General features: G+C 38.3%; 1 protein-coding gene across 7 annotated transcripts in view; it reads left to right on the forward strand.

Moving 5' to 3' along the window:
- casz1 (castor zinc finger 1) overlaps positions 1-26,585 on the forward strand; it is a 196,594-nt gene that overhangs the window by 135,990 nt on the left and 34,019 nt on the right. For 5 of the 7 annotated variants that reach the window (XM_077739485.1, XM_077739558.1, XM_077739314.1 and 2 more), the window contains 3 exons: positions 9,605-10,165; positions 24,082-24,982; positions 25,792-25,878. In XM_077739485.1, the coding sequence (XP_077595611.1) occupies positions 9,649-10,165; positions 24,082-24,982; positions 25,792-25,878 (1,505 nt within the window). In that variant the 5' untranslated portion in view covers positions 9,605-9,648. The remainder of the gene's footprint in view (positions 1-9,604; positions 10,166-24,081; positions 24,983-25,791; positions 25,879-26,585) is intronic. The other 2 variants (XM_077739400.1, XM_077739718.1) reach the window with 1 other exon arrangement.

Raw genomic sequence — 26,585 nt, forward strand, 5'->3', positions numbered from 1 at the left:
ACACACACACATACCATCCTCTTCCCATTTGAAGTTCTGACACTTTTGTTTAAGCCTTATTGCACAGCAACACAGGAGAAAGTGTAATGAATATGTATCAACACAGCATATGGCAGCAGTAGCACTGAGACTAGGTGTGTCCAGAAGGTAGAATGCTGCCAATGCATTATTCTCCACTCAAATTAGAGGAGAAGAACTGAAGGTGTTCAGAACATCCTTTTAGATGGGCAGTCGCAGAAGTAGAAGATAAAAACCAAGATGAGGCACTTTGTGAAATGAGCAAAACATGATAGTAACGAATGTAGTCAAATTTCCTTAATATCGTTGGGTTTTTTTTGCTTCCCAATCTAGTGCTTGCTGACATTAACGTGATTAAAAGTGATCTTTCTGACACATTAGGATGCACACGGGAAGTAACCTCCTCTAAAGTGTTCATTATTAGATGCATGACAGACCTGAATATTTATAAAATACGTTTTAATAATTCATTACAGCAATCTGCTCCTGTAATTCATCAGATTTGCACTTCAACAGACTATCTATTTTCACTTTAAAATAATAATAAGAGGAATATGAATGTTGCAGAAATGTAAAACGGGGGCGATGGATGCAGCAGGTGAGTTTGTTCTCATGCTTTTTTTTTCATATCAGGAATTGGAAACGATATTTTAAGCCTTTACTAGTACAGAGTTAACACTTAAATTGTTGTTTATGATTGACAGCTAACTGAGTGGCTTTCAAAAGTGTCATGAAGATAAAAATGCAGGAAACTGAGTCAGTTTGGTTTAGAATGCTAAAGTAGTTTCTGTGGTTTTTATCTAAAGGTAATTTATTTGTTTGAGTCAACCTAACAGTATTTCCTTTGGTCTACCAAAATAGGCTTCGTTATTTTTTTTTCCCGTAAAGTAGCGTTGTTTATTTCCTTTTTCCCCCCGTTGCCCCCTTTTGAAAGAAACGTTTTATCACACCTTCAAACGCAGCTATGACACATTCCTCACTTGATTGAACTCCCAGAAAAAGAAAAAAAAAACATTGTCCCTGTTTCAGTTGAAAACTGCCTTGTTTGGTTTCGCCTTCTGCTAAATGTTTCCTTTAAAATATATTTTTTTCTATGATGATGTGGATTAGTTTAGAGTAAGGGTGTCAGACTCGGGTTGGTTTACGGGACGCTTTAACGTTAACTTGATTTCAAGTGGGCCGGACCATTTTAGATATAATATTTAGATTTTTTTTTAAATATAAATGGATTAAAAGAAATGGATTAAAATCCCTGAATATTCAGTTTTTATAGATCTAAAATAATGTTTATATTAGCTTTTTTTCAATATATTTTTAGATTTTACAAAAGGATTTTTAACTAAAAACACAGAAAAACGGATTAAAAATGACAGTTCTTGATTTAAAAGGGGGAAAATGAGGAAATTTAATATACATCTATACTCTTCATTTTAATTTGATCCCAAAACAGATAGTCGGCACTCATGATTTACTTTCCTGGGCCACACAAAAGGACGCGGCGGGCCAGATTTGGCCCCCGGGCCACCACTTTGACACATGTGGTTTAGTGTGGTAGGGTAATAGTTCTGACCCACAGCCACAAACCATGGCAAACTAAAAAAAAAGTGATTTATATACATGTATATATATATGTGTGTGTGTAAACAAAACTTCTTGTTTATTCTGGAGTTAGTTATCATGGTTTTTAATTTCTCTTTTATTCCTCTCTCTCTCTTTCTCTCTCTCTCTCTCTCTCTCTCTCTCTCTCTCTCTCTCTCTCTCTCTCTCTCTCTCTCTCTCTCTCTCTCTCTCTCTCACTCTATTTCCCTCTCTTTTATATGCCATAATGCCTTGTTTGCTGTCAAAAGATTTTAAGACTCTTATTAGAAGAATGCCACAGCTCATTTCCTATTAATGCCATTCATAATCTTGTGAAAGAGGGCATGTCCAAAGTTCTAAACAGCCAGCTTTTTAGGCCGCACATTAGAGCTTTTGTGTCATTGATTGACATCATTTAGCCTGACAGGGCTTCACATCAAGGTTAACCTCATGGACACAAAAATTTCCGACCACACACACACACACACACGTGCCACACTTATTCATTTACTCATATGCCATCGACTTTAAAGAGAGACATGATGATTGCTCTTGAGTATGTTTATACGTGTGTCATCTTCATTGTTGTGCGTGGGATGCCAGGTGGAGATTTCAAGACTTAATTGATAACTAATGGAGCGGCATGTGCTGAGTTTACCCTAGAGGATTGACACCATGCGTGTGTGTGTGTGTGTGTGTGTGTGATTGGACGCGTGTGTGCATGTGTTTGACTTACTCAGCAGTGTACCTCCGGATTGTGGTGAATTAAATATGACCCCGAAAGATTACAAATTGCAGTGACACATCAAGTCTAAGTCACCTGACCTTTTCGACCAAAGTTGTAATTGTCTTTTTCATACAAACAGAATGTGTGTAATAATGCCACTTACCCACACACACACACACACACACACACACACACACACTTAGACACACACACACTGACATCATCTCACTCTCAACAAGCCACAAAGACAAAGAAAGATCCCCGTGACCAAACTACAAGTGAAGCAGTTAATCTGTACAGATATTAGCTGAAGGGCCCTTGAGGGGTGCACCGCTGAGCCCTCTTCTCCACTGTACTACCCACGATGCATCACTACCGCGCCACACGCCGCAGCCATGGGACACACACACACTTACACACACACACAGACACACAGGAGTTGTCTGCTCATTTACCGTGGTGCTCAGTTTATCAAATTGCACCCCTGCGAACGTCTTGAAAGTGAACGTAGAAGCTGAGGCCCAAAACAAAACTGTAAGAATAAATTTCCCTTGCTATTCTCAGCAACAACAACAAAAAAACTATGTGCCAATTGTCTACCTATTCAATGTCTAGACTCCTGAAAATGAAACACAAAGTAAAGCCATCATCCGCTTCCAGCTGTGAGTCCAGATTTTGTGTACAATATTAACAAGTTAGCCATGTGTCTTGTGAATTACCCAAAGCAGCAAACAGAATAAAAGTAGGCTGTTTTGGTGCGTGGTTGTCACAATGGTTCTTGTCACTCATGTCAGTTTCTTTCTTCACCCCTTAAAGCACTTTAGGCTGCTTGTGCCGTGCTCTGGAAATGACAATAATTATACTCTTTGTGATGAAGCCCCAGGGCGTATTTGTCCTTAGATTTTGTACTCAAGTTCAATGTATTTCCTCTTGCACTTGAAACATTGCTTTCTTCAGCCACCATCCTCACTTACCTCTTTTCTACTTGAGTGTCTGCCTTTGCCCGATAGAGTCTTGTTTGTGTTTTGTGGCATCGGGATTGGAGTATGTCGCTTTGCTTGAGGACTCGTTTGTGTGTGTGATAACAGCCCAAAGACGGTGCCAATGTGAAATAGTCAAACGGGGCCCTTCAAGTATACACAATGAGCAAGGTCATATTCTGGACTCTAAGAAAGAAGTGCTTTATTGACCAGTAATAGAAAAACAAGAAGGCAACCAACTCTTTAAAATAAATAGATAAATTATGACAGAAAGAAAAGACTTGTGTCAGAATGAGACCAGTAAGCAGAGAGTTGGTAAAGTAGGCGTTTTGACCCTTATCTGCATGCTGTTGTGCGCCTGCATTTATGCATCGATCCTGCAGTGGAACCTCAAAAATCCATCGTGACTGGACGTTTGGTCGCTGGTCTTTTGGTACCCGGGTCTTTTGGTCGCCGGTCAAATGTACTTAGATATTAAACAATACTTAGATATTAAACAGTACTTAGATATTAAACAGTACTTATATCTTAAACAGTACTTAGATATTAAGCAGCACTTAGATATTAAACAGTACTTAGATATTAAACAGTACTTAGATATTAAACAGAACTTAGATATTAAACTCTCTCTCTTAGATATTAAACTCTCTCTCTTAGATATTAAAAAGTACTTAAATATTAAACTCTCTCTCTTAGATATTAAACAGTACTTAGATATCAAACTCTCTCTTCGATATTAAACTCTCATGAATCTAATTTTGAGAGCTGGCCTCAACAGTAAACTATCTGTCACCATTTGATCGGCGACCAATAGACCAGGGACCAAAAGACCGGTGACCAAAAGACCAGAGACCAAACGTCCGAGCCCCGGAAGCCATCTGTTAAAAAAAGGGGGAAAGTAAATGTTACAAAATGCTACTGATGGAAATTTCTCAAAGTTGTACTGATGGTCCCACTGTTCACTCCTATGATGTTGTCTACACTGCTATTATCTCCTTTCATAAAAGTAAGCAGAAACACCTTGCCAACAAGGGAGCTTCAAAATGAGCAGATTTACATTCGGGTTGGGGGAGCGCTATCCCAACACCAACTAAAGATGTTCCTGTAGGAAGAGTGAGGCTCAGGTGGGCAGGCTAGGCTCAATCTGCTCTGCCAGCCCTTTTACCTAAAAAATGTAATCCGATTGCCCCCAAAACCCCGCACCGCCACCACCACTACCACGCTTCGTCCTCCCTGGAAGCGTGCACAGATTTTTTTTTTTACAGCCTCTGCTTTAAATCCCCAATCTACATAAACTTCTCCTCTGATGTACCCACCCCCAAATCTTCATCTATCATCTAGTTGGCAATGGCATTGTTTTTAATCATCAGAACCTCAAAATTATTATCGCTTCTGATGCGGCAATTAAAACTTCAGGTCAGAGGCACAACGAGCGATGATCAGCAGCTGAGCTGAGAAGTTTTAATTAGACGATCAGAACCATTAATGCACAAAAAAAGGTGTGCGCTGGGAAATTAACGGGAACGTCTTAATCAGGGTTAGCGACTCCGAAGAGGAGTCAAGTGAACAGAGAGCAAAAAACAAATCATTTCCGCACCACTGGGACAAAACTCAATTAAATATGGATGCGGAAAAATGGAAATTTCCCGGCATCAGCTTCACAGACTCTTAGAAAAGTGTAGCAAATTCACCACGGGGTTGACGACCCCACTTATTGTTATTCTTGTGTAATAAAATTGAGAAAAGGGGCCAGATGTTGGGGTCCTCGCATCATGGAGCACGTCCATCAGTCACTTTCTGCTTGACTTCCTTACCAAGGAGAACAATTTTAAATACTTTGCCTACATTGGGCACTATGATTTAGACAATACACACACACTTACACACAAACACACATCTTAAAGACTCAGCCAGGGTTCAATAAGGTACATGGTGCTTGTATCATCCACCAAAGGTTCATAATGTTATAAGCTATAGCAAATCTCAGTTGCATCATGTAAAATAATCTTCATCTCACAGACCCTGTTTATATTAATTAAGTCCAGATATTGCTTGCTTATTTGCCTTTGCGTGATTCACATTGTAGCCCAGCAGGATTCCACAACAAACACAAGCAAAGGATGCATTTGAGGTGTTCACTAAAGTGGGTCTTTTTGAACATCTATATATCAAATTAAGATGATAAAACTATTCGCAGAGCAAACAAACTACTGTATTTTCACGACTATAAGGCGCACTTAAAAGTCTTAAAATTTCTCCAAAATAGACAGTGCGGCTTATGATCCAGTGCGCCTTATATATGGAAAAAACAGAAAACCAAAAAGGAAAAACCACCACTGTCGGATATTAAAAAAACACAAATGCCTGAACTGAAACAATACTGTTAAATATGCAGATGCCATCTTAGTTTACAAAATCTTCCATCATATAGCTCCTCCCCCACTGCAAGATTTTATACAAAAAAATCCAAAACATCAACAATGGCTGGCTCTAGAGGTGACTGTGTAGTGAGTGAGTGCTTCATACCTGGAAGTCAATAGCAATTACCGTATTTTCACGACTATAAGGCGCACTTAAAAGTCTTAAATTTTCTCCAAAATAGACAGTGCACCTTATAATACAGTGCGCCTTATATATGGAAAACATGTCATTCATTGAGGGTACGCCTTATATTGCGGTGCGCCTTATAGTCATGAAAATACGGGAAACAATATATATATATATATATAATGTCTAGACAGGGATTCCTGGTAATATGATAAGATACTGATATTTGCAATTCATGTATTCATACATATACTAAACTATCTGTTAAATGGAGGGCTAGAAATTTCATATTAAAAAAAAGCAATGGACACGTCTTGAAATTTCAGGAAAAAAAATTGTTGGTGTTCATCATGTTTTCTCTCTCATAATAATAAAAATATAAATATACAGTCAAGTCAGTCAGAATTAAATCTTATTTCAACCATTTAAAATATTTTCCTATTATTTTCCTCCTTATACATACAATAAATGGTATAACTCATCCTTAACTCTGTTCTTTTCCCAGTAGAAATACTGCCACGCTTACTTAAGCAATTGTAGAAATAACTTTTAAAAGTGTTTGACTTTAAACTATCTTTTTTTAACTCACAATTATGACTGAGCTGTCAGTTCCTTGACACTTAGCACACAAGGGTAAAAACCAAGTGTAAATATACATCCAATCCACATGACAGCTTTGTTTTTATTTCTGATATTCATTAATAAGGCAGAAGGCTTGGTGGACTCAGCAGGGGAGGGGGGCTGGGGTAGATGGTAGAGACCCTCCCTGGGGAAAAAAATTGTTCTTTCGTGTAGGTCCCCTTAGATTTGATATCATTGTACCCTATCATGCACACAAACGACTTAAGGTAAACAGCTTAGTGTTACCATAGCAATCTGTAATGTAAGCAAAGGGCAAAAAGCTGCTGTGGACAGAAACCTCAGCATAAATAATAGTGAAGACAGCTTCTATAAACCATCCAACCTTAACACCATTCTCCTTGGGGCCTTTTAAGTAAGTTCTACTCACGTTCTTTGTTGTTAAAAGAAAATACTACATAAATAGTCTCAAAACAACTCTACAGGGGTCATTTTGTACAAGGATCCAGAGATGGCAATGCAAAGGAATCGGTAGTTAAAGCATGAAATACTGAACACGGTTAAAAAAAAAAAAAAAATGTCCTCCACTGTAACACCCAAATGACCTCAATCTTCCTTGGAGTGTACTTGTAAAAAAATAAAAAGTTGGGAATTTATATCCTCTGCTTCTTAATAGTTTTTCCAGCTGATTTTGTTTCTCCGTCAAGCACACCCGCCATAACTATCTCGAACAAAAAAAAACGTTGTCCTCTAAAAAGGTTGCCCTTTCAGGCTTGCTTGCAATTGTCTAACACTAATTTGTTGGCGTAATGTCCCGTTGCCACCCCCAGCTCTCAAAACGACATCATTTTTCTAAAGTCATTGTTTCACTGAGGAAGTGTGCAATGTAAATACAGTAACTGAGAAAGCATGTGTGTCTAACGCTACTTGCATTGTCCGCTGTCGGGGGTGTGATTTGTACACTCCCTCCAATGGTATATCCTCTAATGATTCTTTGGAAAAGAAAATGAAAACAGGATTTTATGTTGCACCAATGTGATTTACATAATGCTAGCAATGGCTCACGCGTGATTGTGTTGCGTTTTATGACCGAGAGAAAATGAAGTGGCTTGCACTTGTTATAGAAAGTCAATTGAGTCTTAAAGATAGAACTTTGCAACCTATGATATCATGCATTCCTCTCCAGTGAAATTGTGTGCATATTATGTTAGGCGAAATGCGGAGTCAACACAACGAGAATAAATATCTCTGCTTCAGCTTGTTGCCAGAGCTTAACGTGAAATGAAAAAAACAGCTCACAACTTTTAAAAATATCACAAATGCTGCCGCGTTGCTTCTTAGTTATTTACAACCTCGATCAAAATCTGGCCTTGAGTCGGCATCTGCAAAATGCCGTTGCAAGGTGAACTTTGGTGGCTCTGGAAATAAAGTGAAAGGTAACAGAGTGTGCTTTCTGCCCTAAAAAGGCAGCTCGGGATGTGGAATGACACAGGCAGCTGTTACTGCCTCATCAGAGGACATGTTATAAAGATAGCCCCACTTGGGTTGAAATAATGCCACCCATTCCCGCCCCAAAGCACACTCTATCACACTCTATTGTTCAGAGAGGCTGTGCTGGGGGGAGCAATGACACCGTGCCGTACAGTATGTCCGTACCGCATGTCAAACACGCAAACTCGATGCCTGTTTTTTGCATGACGTGAGCCGTCAGGTTATAGGTTAAAGAGCAAATCTTTACATTTGAAGCAATACCCAGGGAGATATTTTTCATCTTGAGCAGCCAGACTATTGCATTTTTTTTCAAATTCACAATCAATTACTAAGCATTTATGTACTGTTTATTAAACTTGTACAGCCAATGTTCAAATTTCGTGACCGGACGTTTGGTCGCCGGACGTTTGGTCGCCGGACGTTTGGTCGCCGGACGTTTGGTCGCCGGACGTTTGGTCGCCGGACGTTTGGTCGCCGGACGTTTGGTCGCCGGTCTTTTGGTCACCGGTCAAATGTAATTAGATATTAAACAGTACTTAGATATTAAACAGTACCTTTATATTAAACAGTACTTAGATATTAAACAGTACTTATTAACTTACTTATTATACTCTCTTAGAGAGTAAACTCTCTCATGAATATAATTTTGAGAGCTGATTTCAACAGTAAACTCTGTCACCATTTGACCGGCGACCAAAATGGACCAAAAGACCGGCGACCAAAACACCGGCGACCAAAACACCGGCGACCAAAACACCGGCGACCAAAACACCGGCGACCAAAAGACCGGCGGCCAAAAGACTGTCGACCAAACGTCCGAGCACTGTTTGGAACAAATCAAAAAACAAACTAATTCCTCCATATTTAAGAATCTTGTAACTTGTTTTATTTCCTCAAAATTGCCAGATGTAAAAATTCAATACTAATAATTATATAGCAACATCAATTTAATGGCCTTTATTTAGTAACATCTCATACCTAGATAAAGACTTGCTGATTGATTAGAAATTAACTCACTCCACCTTTTGACTGTGTGAGTAAACACATCTTTGTTGTGATCCTATTAAATTTCAGTCTTTAAAGGAAATACATTTCACATTAGGGTATTGAGATTTGCTTTCAATGATTTAATAAGTCACTTTTACTCAACAAGAGGATGCGGTAAATGTTTCCTTTCGATCACTCCAAAGTGTTTTAAAGATGTGCTTTGCTCCCTTCTCTCAGTTGCAGAACCACAGCCTCTTGAAAGGGTGTAGATAACATTTCAGTGTGTCTATAGCGCTGTCATGTGAAGGATTATGTAGCCCTGCTTGTCCTGTTGTAGCATAGTGGGTTAAGGTTTTTGTGTATGTGTGTTGTTGGGGGGGGGGATACATACTGTATTAGTCTGTGGCTTCAGCTGCCACTGCTCTTTTCTCCTTGTTTTTTTCGCCCTCACATTGAGTTACCCGTGAAGGTGCCACTCGGAAAGATATGTACAGTATCTCTATGTCCTCACTCTTGTGCCCTTTTAAGTGCTTTGGGAGTTATTAATAGAGGCCGTTACCATTCGATGTTCGTTGTTTTTCCATTGTGATATTTAAAATCCGATGTCATTTATGACTGTGAGGTTCTGAGAGCTCACGCTTGGAAGAACTGTGAAACTTAATTGAGTTTTTTCTCTTTTTGTTTCTTCTCTCTTCAGCTGAAAGAAGTTTATGCACTGAAACGACCTCAGGAAAACCCAAGATGGCCGCCAAAAGGAAAGGTGGCCTAAAGCTCAATGCTATCTGTGCCAAACTAAGCCGCCAGGTAGTGTTTGACGGCAGCTCGCAAAACGCAGAGGGAGACCAGAGCGTTGCTGAAAACAGCGAACGAGGAAGTTCCCATTACGATGACAATGAAACCAACTTCTGCGAGAGTCTGAGTTTGAGTCAAAGCCTTGAGGAAGACCAGAAAAGACGCGAAGCCATCGAGAAATGGGTAAACGGCGAGTATGGAGACGAGCTTCCGGTCCCAGAGGGCGCCGATGAGCACGAGCGTGACCTCCTAGACGGCGACGATGAAAGCGCACCTCCCGAAGGCGTCTACATGGTTCAACCCAAAGGTTGCAGTGACGACGAAGACAACGATGGCGAGGAAGTGGAGCCATCTCAGGATGGTAGTTACCACGACGACAAAGATGCTGACGATGGGCCTTCGAAGCCTGACTCATACGTCCCTCCGAGCCAGGCTCCAAGTCGCCAAGCACCTTTCTCCTCTCCAGGTAAATTGTACTACTCGTCATTTTCCAGTCACATTGAACGGCACCCTTAGTCTGCCCTTTAAAACATTCCACTTTAGAGTATTAAGGGGCAAAGGCTCAAATTGTGAGTGTGCATGTATGCGCGTGTATGAGAAAGAGCGACATTGCCACATGCACATAAGCTTAAGTGTGCCCATTATTGGAGAAGAGAGACACTCTAGGGTTGCATTATGAATAGTCGTGACATTATTACCCTAAAGACGGATTCAACTGGGGTGCTGGAGGGCGAACATAGGAACTTGTCAGTGTGTGCTAAACTGTATGAAGAACTTCATAAATGGAGTAGGCTTACAGTGTGAGGCAGTTGTAGCAGCTGTGCATGGTCAAGAGCACATGGTAGGGCTGGGCTAAGCTTCATATTACATTTAGGATTACATATTGAGTCTTTGATTGTCCCTAAGCTCACTAAAGTTAGCCACTACTGCACCATCAGCTTCTAGATGCGATTCAAGCACTATTATCTATCAAGAGATTGGGAATAATCATTAAAATATAGCATACTTGCCACCCACTTTAAATTTGTAGTCTTGTTATAAATAATCAAATGCACAAGAGAAATTAGGTAAATGAACATAAAATGATTTTGGATAGGAAGTGAAAATGTTTCTTTTAGGTATTACTTGACTTAAATATGATGTTTTGGAATGAGTAGTAATTAGAAGATTTACAAGAAACTTATTTTAATCAAAAGTTATATTTTAGACATGTTTTCATTTAAATGAAAGGATATACTCTTTTTAGAGTTATTTAAATGTAACTTGTTTTATGTTATCAGTCAGGAATATCATTTAAATACTCTTAATGCATTAAAATATGGTCATAAGTAATAAAATACCTTAATTTATAGTGTATGATAAGCACTTCCAAAAGCCTTCTTCTAGTCTTTTTCTAGTTTGTTGTCTTATCCTCAAAACATAAAGCACAGTATTGTATGCATTGTAATATTTGTATTTTATTCAGATTTTCAAAAAACACAAAATCTTTATTTGCGTTGTGAAATTTTCACAAAAAGCCAAATTAACAATCCGACAGATATATCACTGTTTTTTCATTCAACTTAGTTGCATGAAACTAACTATTTCAAAATCTACATTGAATAAAAACATATTCTGGGAATCAGTCTAATATTTTCAGAGGTTCAGGCTTCATGACATTGTATATCTACATACACACATTTTTTGCAGCTTGGTCGCTATTCATAGACTCGGTCATGTTACTTCAAATATGGCAAAATCAACACACATAAATCCAAAAACATGTACACACACACACACAGCACCCTTATAGATCTAAATCCCATTGTAAATCTTTTATTTTGATGTTATATATACATGTAGGAATTTGTAAAATTAGAAATTACATACCTCGTTGAAAGGAAAGTAGATATTTTCCCCTAATCCTAAATCCTAATTACAGTATACTGATACTCTATGACACATTTTCTTAATTTTGCTTGTAGTTTTATACTTTTTTTATATTATTATGTGTCACATCAAACTTTCATGATATTTTTTTATAAATTGCGGGTGAGAAATTTCAATAGTTCAAATTTTTAAATAAAATAAAATATTTAATATACTTTCGCAATTAAAATAAAGTCTAAATATGCATAGCATACCCTTACTTTCACTTGTTACTCTAATACTGCATGCAACATTTCATTTTGTCTGCCTCAGAGTTCCTCTTTGTTGATTGTAAGTAGGGCATCTCATATACTTCTGTGTTTCTCCTCAGTACACAATTAAAACATTTTTTCCTACTCTCCCTCTCCGCTGTCGTTCAAAGGCTGATGTGCACTGCACATAATTATGCATATAAACATAGTGGCTTAATTATCTCTCACAACATCAGTGACAATGTAATTAACAAACATTGCAAGATCAATGAGAGAAACTGCGACCTTCAAAACATTTAACTCCTCACACTGAAGTATCATATGAGATTTCCTATCAGTGCAAAAACCCCAGAATACTTTCGGAGAGATAAGTTAAAGCCAGAACAACAGGAAATCTAAAATAAATAAATAAATCTAATTTTAAAAAATACTTTCAATCTCCAATCTATATAAATCTCTCCACCCTCAAATCGTCATCTATCCATCAATAATCAGGTAAATTTGACCAATGTAATTAATAGATTGGAAATTATTGAGATAATTGTACCTATTATATTAAAAAAAAACATCTAACCCCAAAAATTGCATTAAGAATACAAATAAACAGATTAAATTGTCAAAAAACATAGCATTGTTGTAAAATGTATAGTTTTTTTCCTGTTATTCTAAAAATTGTACCTATAATATTAAAAACAAAACATCTAACCCCAAAAATTGCATTAAAAATACAAATAAACAGATTAAATTGTAAATAAAAAACATAGCATTGTTGTAAAATGAGGATACAGCTGATGTTTTTTTTTCTGTTATTCTAAAAATTGTACCTATTATATTAAAAAAAACACATCTAACCCCAAAAATTGCATTAAGAATACAAATAAACAGATTAAATTGTCAAAAAATAGCATTGTTGTTTAATGTAGATACAATTTATAGCTTTATTCTGTTATTCTAAAAACACTATTAATTTAATTTAATTTCAAATAAAATTCTTTCATTTAAAGCATCGACTTGATTGAAATCAGATCATAATCGCCATGACACTTTAAAAAATCCAATTCTTCCTTAATACAAATTAATGGTGAAAAAAAGTCACAATGTTTAATATAGTTATTTCAAGGCATTTACCATTTGATGTAACAGTATAAAAAAATATGTCCATATTTTTTCCGTTTTTCATGTACAGTCTGATTCCGAAGTGACAAGCCTGCTAGTATTCCAACTCTAAATTATTCCATATATAGCCACTCTCATGCACCTTTATCATCAGCGACACCTCTGCCTCTCGTCCCATGTACAGACCAACTATGCCACACTGGTGCCCATATATGGCTTCCCTAAAGTTATAATGCCCATCTGTTGTCTAAAATATGGCCTAATTGTTTCTTAGACAAGTCAGGTCTGCGTCTTGTTAAGTTTTTGAGTGTAAGACAAAAAAAAAACAGGAGGTAAAAAAGTGATAGTGATTTCAATCAGGTTCTCACATTAGAAGGGATCAGTAGAACACTAACTGGGGGGGAAGTAGCCTGATAGGGCTTGAGAGGGAAAAGTAATTTACAGTGCTTAAAAAAAATGTTATCTTCTATGTGTGGCAGCCCTAATCCTGGCAAACCAACATCATTTGCCCTCTACTGATAGCATGGTCACATGCCTTCCTCTCTAAATACACTCTTAGCCTTTTTTTTTCCTTCTTTCGTAGGATGATGATAATACAAAAAGCAAACAAAACCTTTTTTAAAGCATAATTGGCACAACCAGCAATGGCATAGATATATATAAATATATATATACCTTTTTATACAATACCTAATTCGAAGCATAAACTTAAAGTCAATATATATTCATTATAATAGGGTCAATATTTATAAAAGTGATTAGATTATATATGTTTAATTTTCAAATTAAAAATTTGGTAATAAGCTTTTCATTCAATTATGTTGACAGAAAATGTTTTCATTACATTTAATGTAGTTCAATAGAAACCCATGTTGTGTTTTACAGTGTTCCCCCGCTACTTCGCGGTTCAGCTACCGCGGACTCAGAGCTTCGGGGATTTTTTTTGGATTATTATTATTTTTTTAAATACAAATATCACATTGAGACAACATATTTTACAGTTTTTTTTTGTTATAACATGAATTTCACGCTCTCTACCGGTATTCTATATGGTGTACTGTACACAGGGGGGTAAAAAAATAAAACATTTAAAAAATAAAAAACATTTTTTGGGAATTAAATTCAAATTAAGCATTTTTGAAGGGGAATCCCTACTTCGCGGAAATTCACTTATCGCGGGTGGTCCCGGTCCCCATTAACCGCGATAACCGAGGGAACACTGTATAACCCTAAATGTAGAGATATATTATCCTGAAATGACCTTAATAATACAGCAACACCAAAAGTCCTGTAAAACATGCTCAAGCTAGTCACACCTGTTGGGAAAATCCAGTAAAATTTGAACTTGTTAAACCTGAAAAAAGAAATTAATTAGTTAAAAAGATGAATTCTATTATGAGGCAACTGTTAGATCACTTTATGTGAAAATATTTGATTGAATCATCCATATCAAACATAGAGGCCCATTCATTGGTTTATTCCTTTAAATGTTTAATGCCCTTTTCAATCCACCGGATACTCTTTCAAACTGATCTTCTATGCAGAAGAACAACCCCAAAGCAGTGGGTGGAAATTTGGGGATTATTTTACATGCTGCGCAGGAGATGTGAAAAGCCGAGCACAGCAACTCATTTAGCAATAACTGAGAAATTGGAGACAGGAGCTGAAATATTTGTGTATTAATTACACGAGTGGTAGGCGGTATTACCTCTGACCAGCTTAAGTGCGCTCTGCGGCTGAAAAAGCAATAAAGTACTTTAAAATAAATAAATAAATAAAAATGGATAATAGGTAGTCATGAGAATTTTGGAGCATTACATTTTACAAATGCTTCAGCAATATTCTATATAGATAAAACTGCCTTGAGTTCCCAGAGCTGATAATGAACATTTAAATGTTTTTTTTCAGACAAGACAAACTTGAGCGGCATTGTTTGTGGTAGTTGTAGACTGCATAAATGACATGAAAACAATTCCATATTTTGTATGTATTAAAAGTATATATCCCGGCAGCCGAGTGGTTAGTACAGAAATGGGCAAACTACGGCCCGCGGGCCACATCCGGCCCATTAGGCTTTTTAATCCGGCCCGCCGACGTTGTCCAAATTTTTTTTATTTTTTTTCCCAAGATGGCGGCGTCATGCGGAAGCCAGTGGCAGTAGCTCTGTCCACTTTTATTTTTTTTTCGTTGTTTTACAGCCCCTCTATCTTTTTTTAAATTACATTTTAATATTTATTAATACATTCCTTTTACTTTAATTCTGAGTGATGAGTATGTTAATACGTTAGTCCTTTTTTTCTGTTTATGTTTCATATGCACTGTTAACGGATGCACTTTTTTATATGTATCATATCTTGTGCTGACCCGGCCCATCTGTCAAATTTTTAAAGTCAATGTGGCCCCAGAGCCGATAGGGTTGTGTCAGGTTCATTAATAATTACCTTCGTCCGTAATTATCAATAACTGCAGGAAGACATCTTATTCAATTATTGACATTTAATTAAATAGAAATGGATACAACAATGGGTAAAAGCCTCCGAAGGGGAGAGTCAGCAAGTGTCCCTTACAACTTCCGAACGTCTCCTCGAATAGACGTTTTCGTCCCATTCTTATGGTCACAAGTTACAGAGTTGTTGATCATTCCATCACGTATGAGTAAAAACAACATCTGGGACTACAATAACAATCAAAGTATTTTACTAATAACAAAAACAGGGACTAGACCTAACAACATTTAGATTAGAGTAATTATACAACCTCCTTGACCTAAGAATCATATAATATAATCATAATCATATAATCGTTACATACAGAAAAACCCGAAGTGTACGGTTACATAACGATAACAATATTCTTGTTATTGTCCGAATAGCCCTGTCCTCGTCACCAAGGGCCCACCAAATCTCAAGGACCCAGATTGGGTGGATTGTTTGTATAACCATCCTGGAACAGGCTGTCTAGGTTAAAGATGACTTGGTGTGACCTCAAGACTTTTGAAAAACAGAAAGAGAATGATTTAACAAAGTAATGAATTAATACAAAGAAAAGAAAGAGATTGATTTAATAAAGAAATGAATTAATATAACTATTATAATAATAAAACAGAATAAACCCAACATTCCCCCGTTTTTATAATATGTATGTTATTAGTCATTTCTTAGTAATCACTAAATGGAAATGTCGGTGACTGCGATTTTATCCGCCTACTCCTTACTCCCATGGCTGGTCTGAAAGAGAAAAAACATAATTATATTCGTCCAATTGGTCCTCGGATTTACCGTACTCCTGGACCTCACTGCTTTCCCCAAACCGTCCCATAAGATACAACTCATGTACTTTAGAATTTGTAGGGGCAATTTCAGTAGTTATAAGTCGGCTTAGCAAGGAGCGCAAACAGGGGATACTACATCACCCACACAATGTTAGGATAGCGGTAATTGTGCCTATAGTCCAAATCTTTAGATTTTCCAAAGGTCTTATCCCACCAATCTGACAATGCGGACGTATCTACTCCAGAGTGCTCTTGCATATTGCGGTTCAGTGTTTGCAGGCCAGTAATGGCCCTGGTGAGAGATCCACTGGGTGACGCGTTGTTCGGTATGAAGGTGCAACATTGTTTTCCAAACATTGCACACACGCCCCCTGTTTCAAGGATCATATCCACCGCTATGCGATTCTGGAACGCCATCAGACTGGTAGCTGCCAGTTGTTCCTTCATGGCCACAAATCCCTGTTCAGTATAATTTCCAAGTTTTGAACATTGTAATGTAAGTAATTTATTCTATCCACATTTTTGTTTGGGGTGATTAGAAGGAAGATAGACTCCCAACCTGCTGCGATCTGATTAGCCAGCTTATACTCATCTGGTACGTCCCGGGGGATGCCAATCGCATCAATGTATGTTGGATCTCCTTCCCTCCATGCCTCTCGACGATGTCGGGAGGGTCGACCCTTCACCTCCGAATTATGAGCCGCCAATTGTATCTCCTCCACTGTGGATGGAAAAACAGACACCGGTAAGAGCAGTGAGACCAAAGTACCTGGTCCTGCCGCGTTTCGGCAGGAGTCGTATAATTTATCTACCACCCCGCCACCATAGGCCAGAACGTGGTATCAGGGGTGTAGTTTGTTTTAGAACGCCGGTACACCACGTCTCATTTATCGCCCCCAGCTTCAGACCATGCCCTGTAAGGTTTAAGCAGGTAAAATGATTAAACAGTGGAAAAATTGACTTCCTATTTACCGCGTAACAGGATAAACACTGCTTCAATATTTTTTCTTGCCAAGTAGGACACGTTTTTCCATTTGTAAAAACACTTTTCCCCAAATGAATGGTGATTGAGGGAGTTGTTAGATCCCATCGTATTTTCCCTTGTCTGGTAGTTTATCCTAATCCTTTATAAGATGGTTTAGTCTCAATTGAAACCATATGGAGACGTCAAACCCAATATAAAAGAGCTCCCTATAGTTTTATGGTATTGCTTGCTGAGCAATAATCTTTTCAATTAATATTGGTGTTTCCCGTATCTTATTAAGTCAGAAAGTTTATCTTACCCGTCCCCTCAATGTTTCAATTGAGACCACCCTTTTACCAAAGTAGCTCCACATAGTGCTTGCCTTCTTTACACTCCATTAACAGCGCCCAATTATCCCCCGTTTGGGAAATCCCTGTTTCAGAAATAAATTTCACAGGTTAATATGTCAGTCCAAGTTTTCCAATCTTGACCAATTTCTGCAACAAGGCTTTTCCCAATCTTTAATTTTTTTGCTGTTAATGTACCACACATATTTCCCACCATCTCTTTTTGTATGGCAACCGGGACATCGCCGAGTCCAAATATATATTTTCAATGTGGAAATTTGATTTAGTAGGTAATGTTAATTAAATGTAAATGTGTATGTTTCTCGGTTTACCCTCCCGTAAGAAGGTGTATCCTCAATTGAAACGCCTCCGCCTTTTTTCTCCAACTGGAGAAAACAACCCTACTGTGGAAAGGAATAGAATCACAATCATCATTAATCTCATTGCCCCAAAGCAATAATTGTTTTCAACATGACTTTTTGTCTTTGTTTAGGGAGTTTTCCTCTTGAAACGTTTCAATTTAGACAACCTTCTTACTGTGGGAAAGGTGCATCCGTGTCCCCTTTCAGTAACAAGGACCCTCCCACTTTGCGTTGCTCCGATGTTTCTTCTTTTATGCTGCTTATCAGCATCCAGTCTTCAAGAATCACCGTCGCTTCGTCCGTTTCCTGTTGAGAAGCAAAATCTCCCTCTGATAGTCTAAATTTGGTGTGTGTGTTTTTTTTTTTTTAGATTCGCCTCATCATCCAATTGTCATTGTGTAGTGAATAATAACAATTTGTAAGGTCTACCAAACAGGACTTCATATAAGGTCCGCCAATTGTGGATGGTAGACAACTATTATATTAACAAAATAAAATCTATATGTATTTTTTGAAATGGATATGTGGGTATGCATATAGATTTAAACCCTAAGCCTTGTAGTGCCGTTGTAGCAAGGCCACCTCCCCCTTGTCGAGACATAGGTCTTCCCTTGACTCAAGCCCAAATTATTTTCTTTATTGATCTTTTATTGATAGATTATGTCTCGGTGGTCTGCCAATCAAAAAACACAAAAAGACAAACTATCATTCACGCTCACACTCATAAACAGAAGAATTTAGTGTGTTCAACCAGTCTAGCATCCATAATTTCATTTTGTGGGAGTAAACTGGAGTACCCGGAGAAAATCCACAAATTCTCGAGGACGCCATGAATACCCCACATTCCGGAAGGTCTGGATCCACCCCGCATTCATTAGTAGATCCTTTAATATACACACCCCCACTCTAGCATTTTAACCGTTTGTAAAAAATTACCTTCAAGTTTCACACAAAGTTATATCCTTTTTAATGCTATCAGTTTAGCTGTTTGTTCCCCGAATTGAGGTGGGAATAGTTTCACATCTAAGGTTTTTATTTTCACAGCCGCCATGACCTAATGGCCCCCTATCATGTTTTTGGAGAATCCCAATTCCCTCTAATAGCATGCCAATCACCTTTTAATGCGGCCATCCAATTTTGTTTCTACTTGTTTCAGGTGATAAGATAATCTCCCCCATTTGTAAAACTAATTCATCCACGCCTATTTTATACAACATGACGCCTATGGCCTTTATTACGTCGCCTTGACTCCAAATTCTATGAACCAAGATAACACGCCTAATTTGTAAGCGAATTTCGCCCATCCCATTTTGTTCATAGACAACCCATCTACCTAAAGCGTCACTTGTTTCAAAACATGAAAGGCCCCACTAGAATTCGTGCATCCAGCGCCAAATAGAGCCTATTTACACATTTGTCTCAAACTTGTTTTAGATATGGGGTCCCCAATTTCCCAAAATTTCCCAGAATTAATGTACTACCACATCCTGTCAAAAACCCAAAACGACTAACATAACCTGTTTCTAAGCCAGATTCTGGAATTTGGAGAATTTCTCCTTTCCCTCCCTTATCTAAGCTTGTTATTGTCACTCGTTATCACTGTAACATTCAGGCGTATTAACCCCATCGTTGCTAAAGTTCTAACCAATTTGCATGCCCTTAAAGCCGTAAAAGCAACGTTATTTGGTTGTATCAATTGACCAATGCTTATCCAATCCGTAATATCCTTAAAGTCATCAATATGACCTGTGACAAAGCATATTTCCTCCTGCCAGGACAACAGACAATGTTCTTTCAAGTGCACTTTGAAAAACATTCCATGTTACTCCATTCTTAGGGAAAATATGCTCATCCTAAACCAATTATTTTATTTACAATTCACCTAATTATTTGGATGAATGCCATGAATTTTATCATGCCACTATTGCATTGTAAATTTCCCATCTGATGTCGTTAACAGCCAAATAATTCAATACCTACTATACTTTGTAAATCACCTCATATGATGTTTACTTAAGACACGAGTCATTTCCCATAGCCTGTTACCAAAACAAAAATCTACAACAATTAAATGAGAGAAATCAACCTTTTGTTAGACAATTCCTAATTACAAACTTTAATGTTTTAAAAACCTTATCGTCACCAATATACCATAATATTGTAAATTTTGTCATCCTGGCCTTTTTTTCTTTTAAACAGCCAACCTCCTGGATTAAAGTATTTTGAATAATCAAAAAATTCTGAAATAGTATTAATATTATTTTATCCTCCAAAAGCTAGTTTCCTTTAACTAAGAGCCCTTTGAAATCCACAATTGCTCAAAAATGACTATTTTGGTCTATTTCCCAAATCCAAAGCTTTTTACCAAATCAACCTTTTACTAAACAGATTTTCTATCCTTTTAATGCATTTCATTTTAAAACCCAAAATATCAATGCGAAAGCATTCGCATAACCTTGCATTTCTTGCAGCCCATGTATTGTTCTTATTCTGAAAAGTCCAAACAGAAAACGCAATTAGCCGTTAACTATGACCTCCACTCTTGCTGCGAAAACAGCATTGTTATCTTATGTTTACAAACCAGCTTTTTCCCTGTGCCCAAATACAACGCTTTTTAGAGAAGACAACCATTAAAACGTCAAATTAACTCCTCTTCCGATATTTAACTACATCACAATATTTTTCCAAGACCCCATATATCCAGAATATGTATGCTGCAAGCACAACAATATGGCAAAAACCCATTTTCTGCCCTCAAGTTTGCTTCAGCACCCCCAAGGCCAATTATTATTATTATAATGTCTTCACGGAAGGGATCACAAAATTTTAGTCGTTTACACGGTCTGAACGCTCCCGAAAGCCCAACACAGTTAAATCGTCTGCCCCGCGGCCCACATGTTTCACTCCCATCTAATCAGCAGCCGCTGCACCAGAAACGCTTCCCCCGCAGTTGACACATTTTTTGGCAAGTCTAGAGCATAATAAAAACACAGGTGACATTCCCTGCTAAACATTTAAATGATCATTTTGTATATATTCTTTTGTCTTTTTAAACACCATCTTCCCGCTAGCGGACGGGATCAAAAACCAAGCTGCAATAAGCCATCACATTGCTGTAAATTGACAGTACAAATAGGTTATATTAACAAAGCACCACCAGCACTTGGAAATAACCATTCTAATTGTTGTTATACAAGCCCAAGCATCACAAAAAAACCCAATTTAATTGTAATCACAAAACGTCATACCTGGATTAACCAAATCAAATACCAGTGTCCCCATTAATTTTTTTAGCTCAACATTCTCGTATCCAAAATCCACATTCCAAATCATTCTAAGCCGACATTCCTTGTTTTCAGAGACCCTCTAGTCCATTTTATTTTTATTTTTTTTACAACTTATCTCTGATTTTTGTCGAACTTTACACCATCTCTTCTCCCTCTATTTTTGTTAAACTTCCTCCGCGCCCGTCACCTATCTCGGTAAATATTTTCCCCGTCAGCCGAGGAGGCCCCGCTATTTTTTCCTTACCAAACAGTACTTTCCCGCCGCCACGGTCTTAAATATATCCCCGTTATCCGAGGGAGCCCCCACTATTTTCCCAAAATAGTATTTTTTAACTTCTCCCCGGCCTTATTTCGCCATTAGTGTCTGTGGAACAAGCTGTTACACTTTTATCCACTCACATATTATTTATATATGTATATTACCTCCATTAGTGTCTGTGGAACAAGCTGTTACACTTTTATCCACTCACATATTATTTATATATGTATATTACCTCTATGCATTAGTGCATATATTATCCTGCATTTTATGCATTTTAAGCTGGCCAGCAAACCCATATTTATTTATCCATAAATATAGCTGTGTAATATTTTTAAAGCGCTTTGTCTTTCCAATTTTTTCCAATCCTTACAAGTTAGACGTATTTTTTGGATCGTCATCCAAACCCGCCTTACAACACGTGTTTCCCATATTTTACTTTTTTGTAGTGAGTTCGTGTGCCTCACAGAGTTAACTTTATTATATCTATTTTTATTATTATCACTCCTTCGACTGTATTTCCTAGGCTTATCTTAATTTTACTGCAGAAACCACACAAACAACATACAACGTATATTCGTGCCTACCCTTTAGACACAGGACACTCCCCGGCCCCAATATTGTACCTCTAGTACAATACATTCGTGCCTACCCCTGAGACACAGGACACTTTCCAGCAAAGTGCCCCACCGTACCTGCCATTGACTAGTATAAACACAGGGTTTTATCGCCGTCACCCAGGACGCGAAACCAGCCCAACAATGGGCCTCACATACAATGTCCCTTTAACGCATTTGTAAACACCTTCACAACATGCAGACATTAATGTGGACTTACCCGAGATCCATCAGATGTCTCCCTCCAGCAGGAAAAGTCTTCAACCGCCGAGAATCCAGGCGCCCCCGTCGAAAAACTCCGGCCCACCAAGGGTTTTGAAGACGCCGTGCGCACGGTCACTTACCAGATGTCGAACAGCAGCGCCTGGGTTCTCGCTCCGGTATATTGACCTCCATGGCTCAGAAGGACCAAAATGTCAGGTTCATTAATAATTACCTTCGTCCGTAATTATCAATAACTGCAGGAAGACATCTTATTCAATTATTGACATTTAATTAAATAGAAATGGATACAACAATGGGTAAAAGCCTCCGAAGGGGAGAGTCAGCAAGTGTCCCTTACAACTTCCGAACGTCTCCTCGAATAGACGTTTTCGTCCCATTCTTATGGTCACAAGTTACAGAGTTGTTGATCATTCCATCACGTATGAGTAAAAACAACATCTGGGACTACAATAACAATCAAAGTATTTTACTAATAACAAAAACAGGGACTAGACCTAACAACATTTAGATTAGAGTAATTATACAACCTCCTTGACCTAAGAATCATATAATATAATCATAATCATATAATCGTTACATACAGAAAAACCCGAAGTGTACGGTTACATAACGATAACAATATTCTTGTTATTGTCCGAATAGCCCTGTCCTCGTCACCAAGGGCCCACCAAATCTCAAGGACCCAGATTGGGTGGATTGTTTGTATAACCATCCTGGAACAGGCTGTCTAGGTTAAAGATGACTTGGTGTGACCTCAAGACTTTTGAAAAACAGAAAGAGAATGATTTAACAAAGTAATGAATTAATACAAAGAAAAGAAAGAGATTGATTTAATAAAGAAATGAATTAATATAACTATTATAATAATAAAACAGAATAAACCCAACAGTTGCCCACCCCGTTAGCACGCCTCACAGTTGTGAAATTTATAATTCGATCCCAGGTCGGTCCTCACTGTGTGGAGTTTGCATGTTCTTCCTGGCCTTGCGTAGGTTTTCTCCAGGTACTCTAGTTTCCTCCCACATCCCAAAAACATGCAGTGTAGGCTGGTTAAACACTCTAAATTGCCCCTAGGTATAAGTGTGAGTGTGAATTGTTCTCTGTCTCCTTATGCCTTGTGATCGGCTGGCTACTGATTCAGGGTATTCCCCGTCTGATGCCCGTAGTTAGATAGGATAGGCTCCAGCACCCCCAGCGAACCTTGTGAAGATAAGAGGTTCAGAAAATGAATGAATAAAATTATTTACAACAAAAGTTACCACGCTTTAAGAGTAAAACACATCCTGTTTCTTGAGAAAAATTGGTAAATCCCCACGTTTTTTTCCTATCTTTAAACTATTTGCATTGTTAATTTGATATTTGATGCATAGATGAATTCCATTATTAAAACATGCCTTTTTGTTTTGTCATGCATTGAATCTCTAAGGATTTTATTCAATGTTTGCACAATGTAGTGAACCTGCAAATTCTGCAGCTGCGTAACATGAAACCTGAACAGGAAATAGTAGTGCTATATCAGACTACCTCTTTGTCAAATACTACCATACACACTATTATGGGTCTTAATCCTGTTGTTTAACACTTTGCCAGATATAAAATACTATATTTTAATTTATCAAATCATGTTTTCACATTTTATACAGTTGTATAGTTCTGAATCAAAGCTAAATGTTTCAATAAGGTTTACAATAATTGAATGGTAAAGACTACAGTTAAAAAAACAAAGAGAAACCTTGAGGCTAAAGTTCCCAAATGAAGAACAAGGTGTATAAATCATTTGGAAATGTTTACATCTTATCTTTGTACTGTTTCAGGAGAAGCATCTGCTCTCCGAGACTATGCAGCCAACACAATGAATGAGTTTTTGGGAATGTTTGGCTATGACGACCATCATATGCGCGATGAACTAAGCAAGAAGCTTTGCTTTGAGAAGCTCAAGGCTGCTACCTCAGACGCTCCATCCCTCAGCAGCGAAGAGGCCTCTCGTCGAGCTCGATTCTCCAAATATGAAGAGTACATCCGAAAACTAAAAGCTGGTGAAGCCCTTCCTTGGCCCATGCATGCTTCCCCACCCAAACCAGATGACCTCAACTCCAAGATATCCCGGGAAAAAAGTCCTACCATGCTCCAGACCCCCGGGGTTCTCCCTTCTTCGGCTGAAGCTCAGATCTTCCCCACTAGCTTGGATCACAAGCAGCAAAGTGGAGCAGCATTGGCTACTGCACAGCCATCTAATCCCACTCACCTGCAGAACATGGCCTCCCGGGCTTCTAAGTATGACTTCTTCATTCAGAAACTAAAACTGGGTGAGAGTATACAACCCAATGGTAATGCTTTTAAACGACCCTCCAAGTATGACCTGGACAACGTCAAGTTTCTGAATCTTTTCAAACCCGGTGACGGCAGCCCCGATATGGGCGGGGCCATTGCTTTTAAGACTGGGAAAGGTGGTCGCCCTTCTAAATACGACATTAGAACAATCCAGAAGCTTATGCCAGGAAATCCTGATGGTTCACTAATGCCCAATATACTCGCAACTGCTCCAGGGAACCCTGGAGCTCCGGGTGTACCCACCATTGGTACAACCAGTGCCAGCATTGCACCAGGACTCACCGTGGACCAGACAGGCCACATAAGCTTCACTACATCTGACTACCTGAAGTCCAGCTTCTCTAAGACTGACTCAATTACCACTGGCACTGTTTCCTCCGTTAAGTAAGTCTGCTCACACACACTCACTTTTAATGAAGTATGTTGTCTTCCTACCCTTTTCCTGAAAATCTTATTCTTTGCAAGATCATGAGGTGGCAGAAGTATAGCCGAGTTTTTTCTTGAAAACACCAGATAATAATGCGAAAAACGAGTCATGCACATGCTGACACTTAAATATACAGTTTGTGTAGATGGGCTCAGAGACAGTCAAACCTGTTTGTATAGCTTTAACTGATTTTCAGGACAGATTTCAACATGTTTAGAAATCTACTCAGCCGTTTTCTTTACTGTGTCCTTACTCAGGTCACTGTTTTATTGGCGCCTATCCCAGCTAACTTTTAGGCGAGATTTGTGGTACACGGTAAAAAACAAAAAAAATGGTGACCAGGCAGTCGCTGAGATGTTTAGAAATCAGTTTATTAATTATTTAAAAAAAAAAGAGAACCAAATCCGAACCACACCTGCATTTCTTACCTCCAATTTAAGACAAATGAAATGCACATACAGCCCTAAATCATCAAAATAAAAGTTCTAATGTGAACATACATACAGATTAGCGAGCGGTAAACATTAAAATATTAGAGAAACAGCAAAACATAGAGTAGAAATAAAACACAGTAAAGAGCAATTCATTTATTGAATTATGAAACACCCTGATCTCAAGCCATCATCAAAAACCTTAGAAACATTTGTGACCACCACTAAAATAGTTTAGAAAATACTGAGACAAAAAGTTAACCACTAAAGGAAGACATTTTAAAAAAAATAACATATGATGTAACATAAATGTTGGAGGCCTGTCTCTTTTACAGTTATTGCGTCTCAAAGGAGCAGCTTGACGCTCCTGTGAGCTCTCACACACTTGACTGCTACAGCGAGTCAGTTTGCCCAACAAAAAGGTAATTGCTACCTCCGCGGAAGCCAACAGCACTGTAGTGTGAAATAGTGAATGGAGGGAGTCCAATAGGATAGCCACAAGATGAATTGCGTAGACACATGAAATGTTTACTTTCTGTAGCGGCCCCTCGAAAACTGATTTAGCACAGTCATCGCAAAATGACTGACTTGGTTCATTTTGGCTTGGGTGTAACAACTGTCTTTTTAATTACTTTAGAGTCATGAATAGCCAGTCACATTGGTACGTACATACAACACCTAAAGCAGTGGTCTCAAACCGGTTCCACATTGGGCCGCAGTGGGTCCTGGTTTTTGTTCCAACCGATCCAGTGCCGACATTTTAACCAATCAGGTGTCTTTAAAATAAGTAGCACCTGACTCTAATTAACTGATTACACTTGCAAAAGGTATCCTTGTTGAGTTGGAATGAAAACCTGCACCCACTGCGGCCCTTTGAGGACCGGTTTGAGACCACTGACCTAAAGGAAGGGAATGAGAGGTAAACTGCGTGAACCGATAACAAACCACTGTTTGATTAGGTTTAATATGGTTTTTGGTGAGGTTAGAGATGTCAAAGACCCCTAGGCACTACTCCCTTTGGGGTCTAGCCTGGTTGAATTGTGGCTGGTAGAAGCAACAAGCTTGGCTAACTGACCCGTTTAGTAGAAGACATGGTCTGGCAGGACAGTCTCCCCTCTGGGCCAGATTA

This window comes from Stigmatopora nigra, chromosome 1 (assembly GCF_051989575.1).
Source record: "Stigmatopora nigra isolate UIUO_SnigA chromosome 1, RoL_Snig_1.1, whole genome shotgun sequence".
NCBI classification, from domain to species: Eukaryota; Metazoa; Chordata; class Actinopteri; order Syngnathiformes; family Syngnathidae; genus Stigmatopora; species Stigmatopora nigra.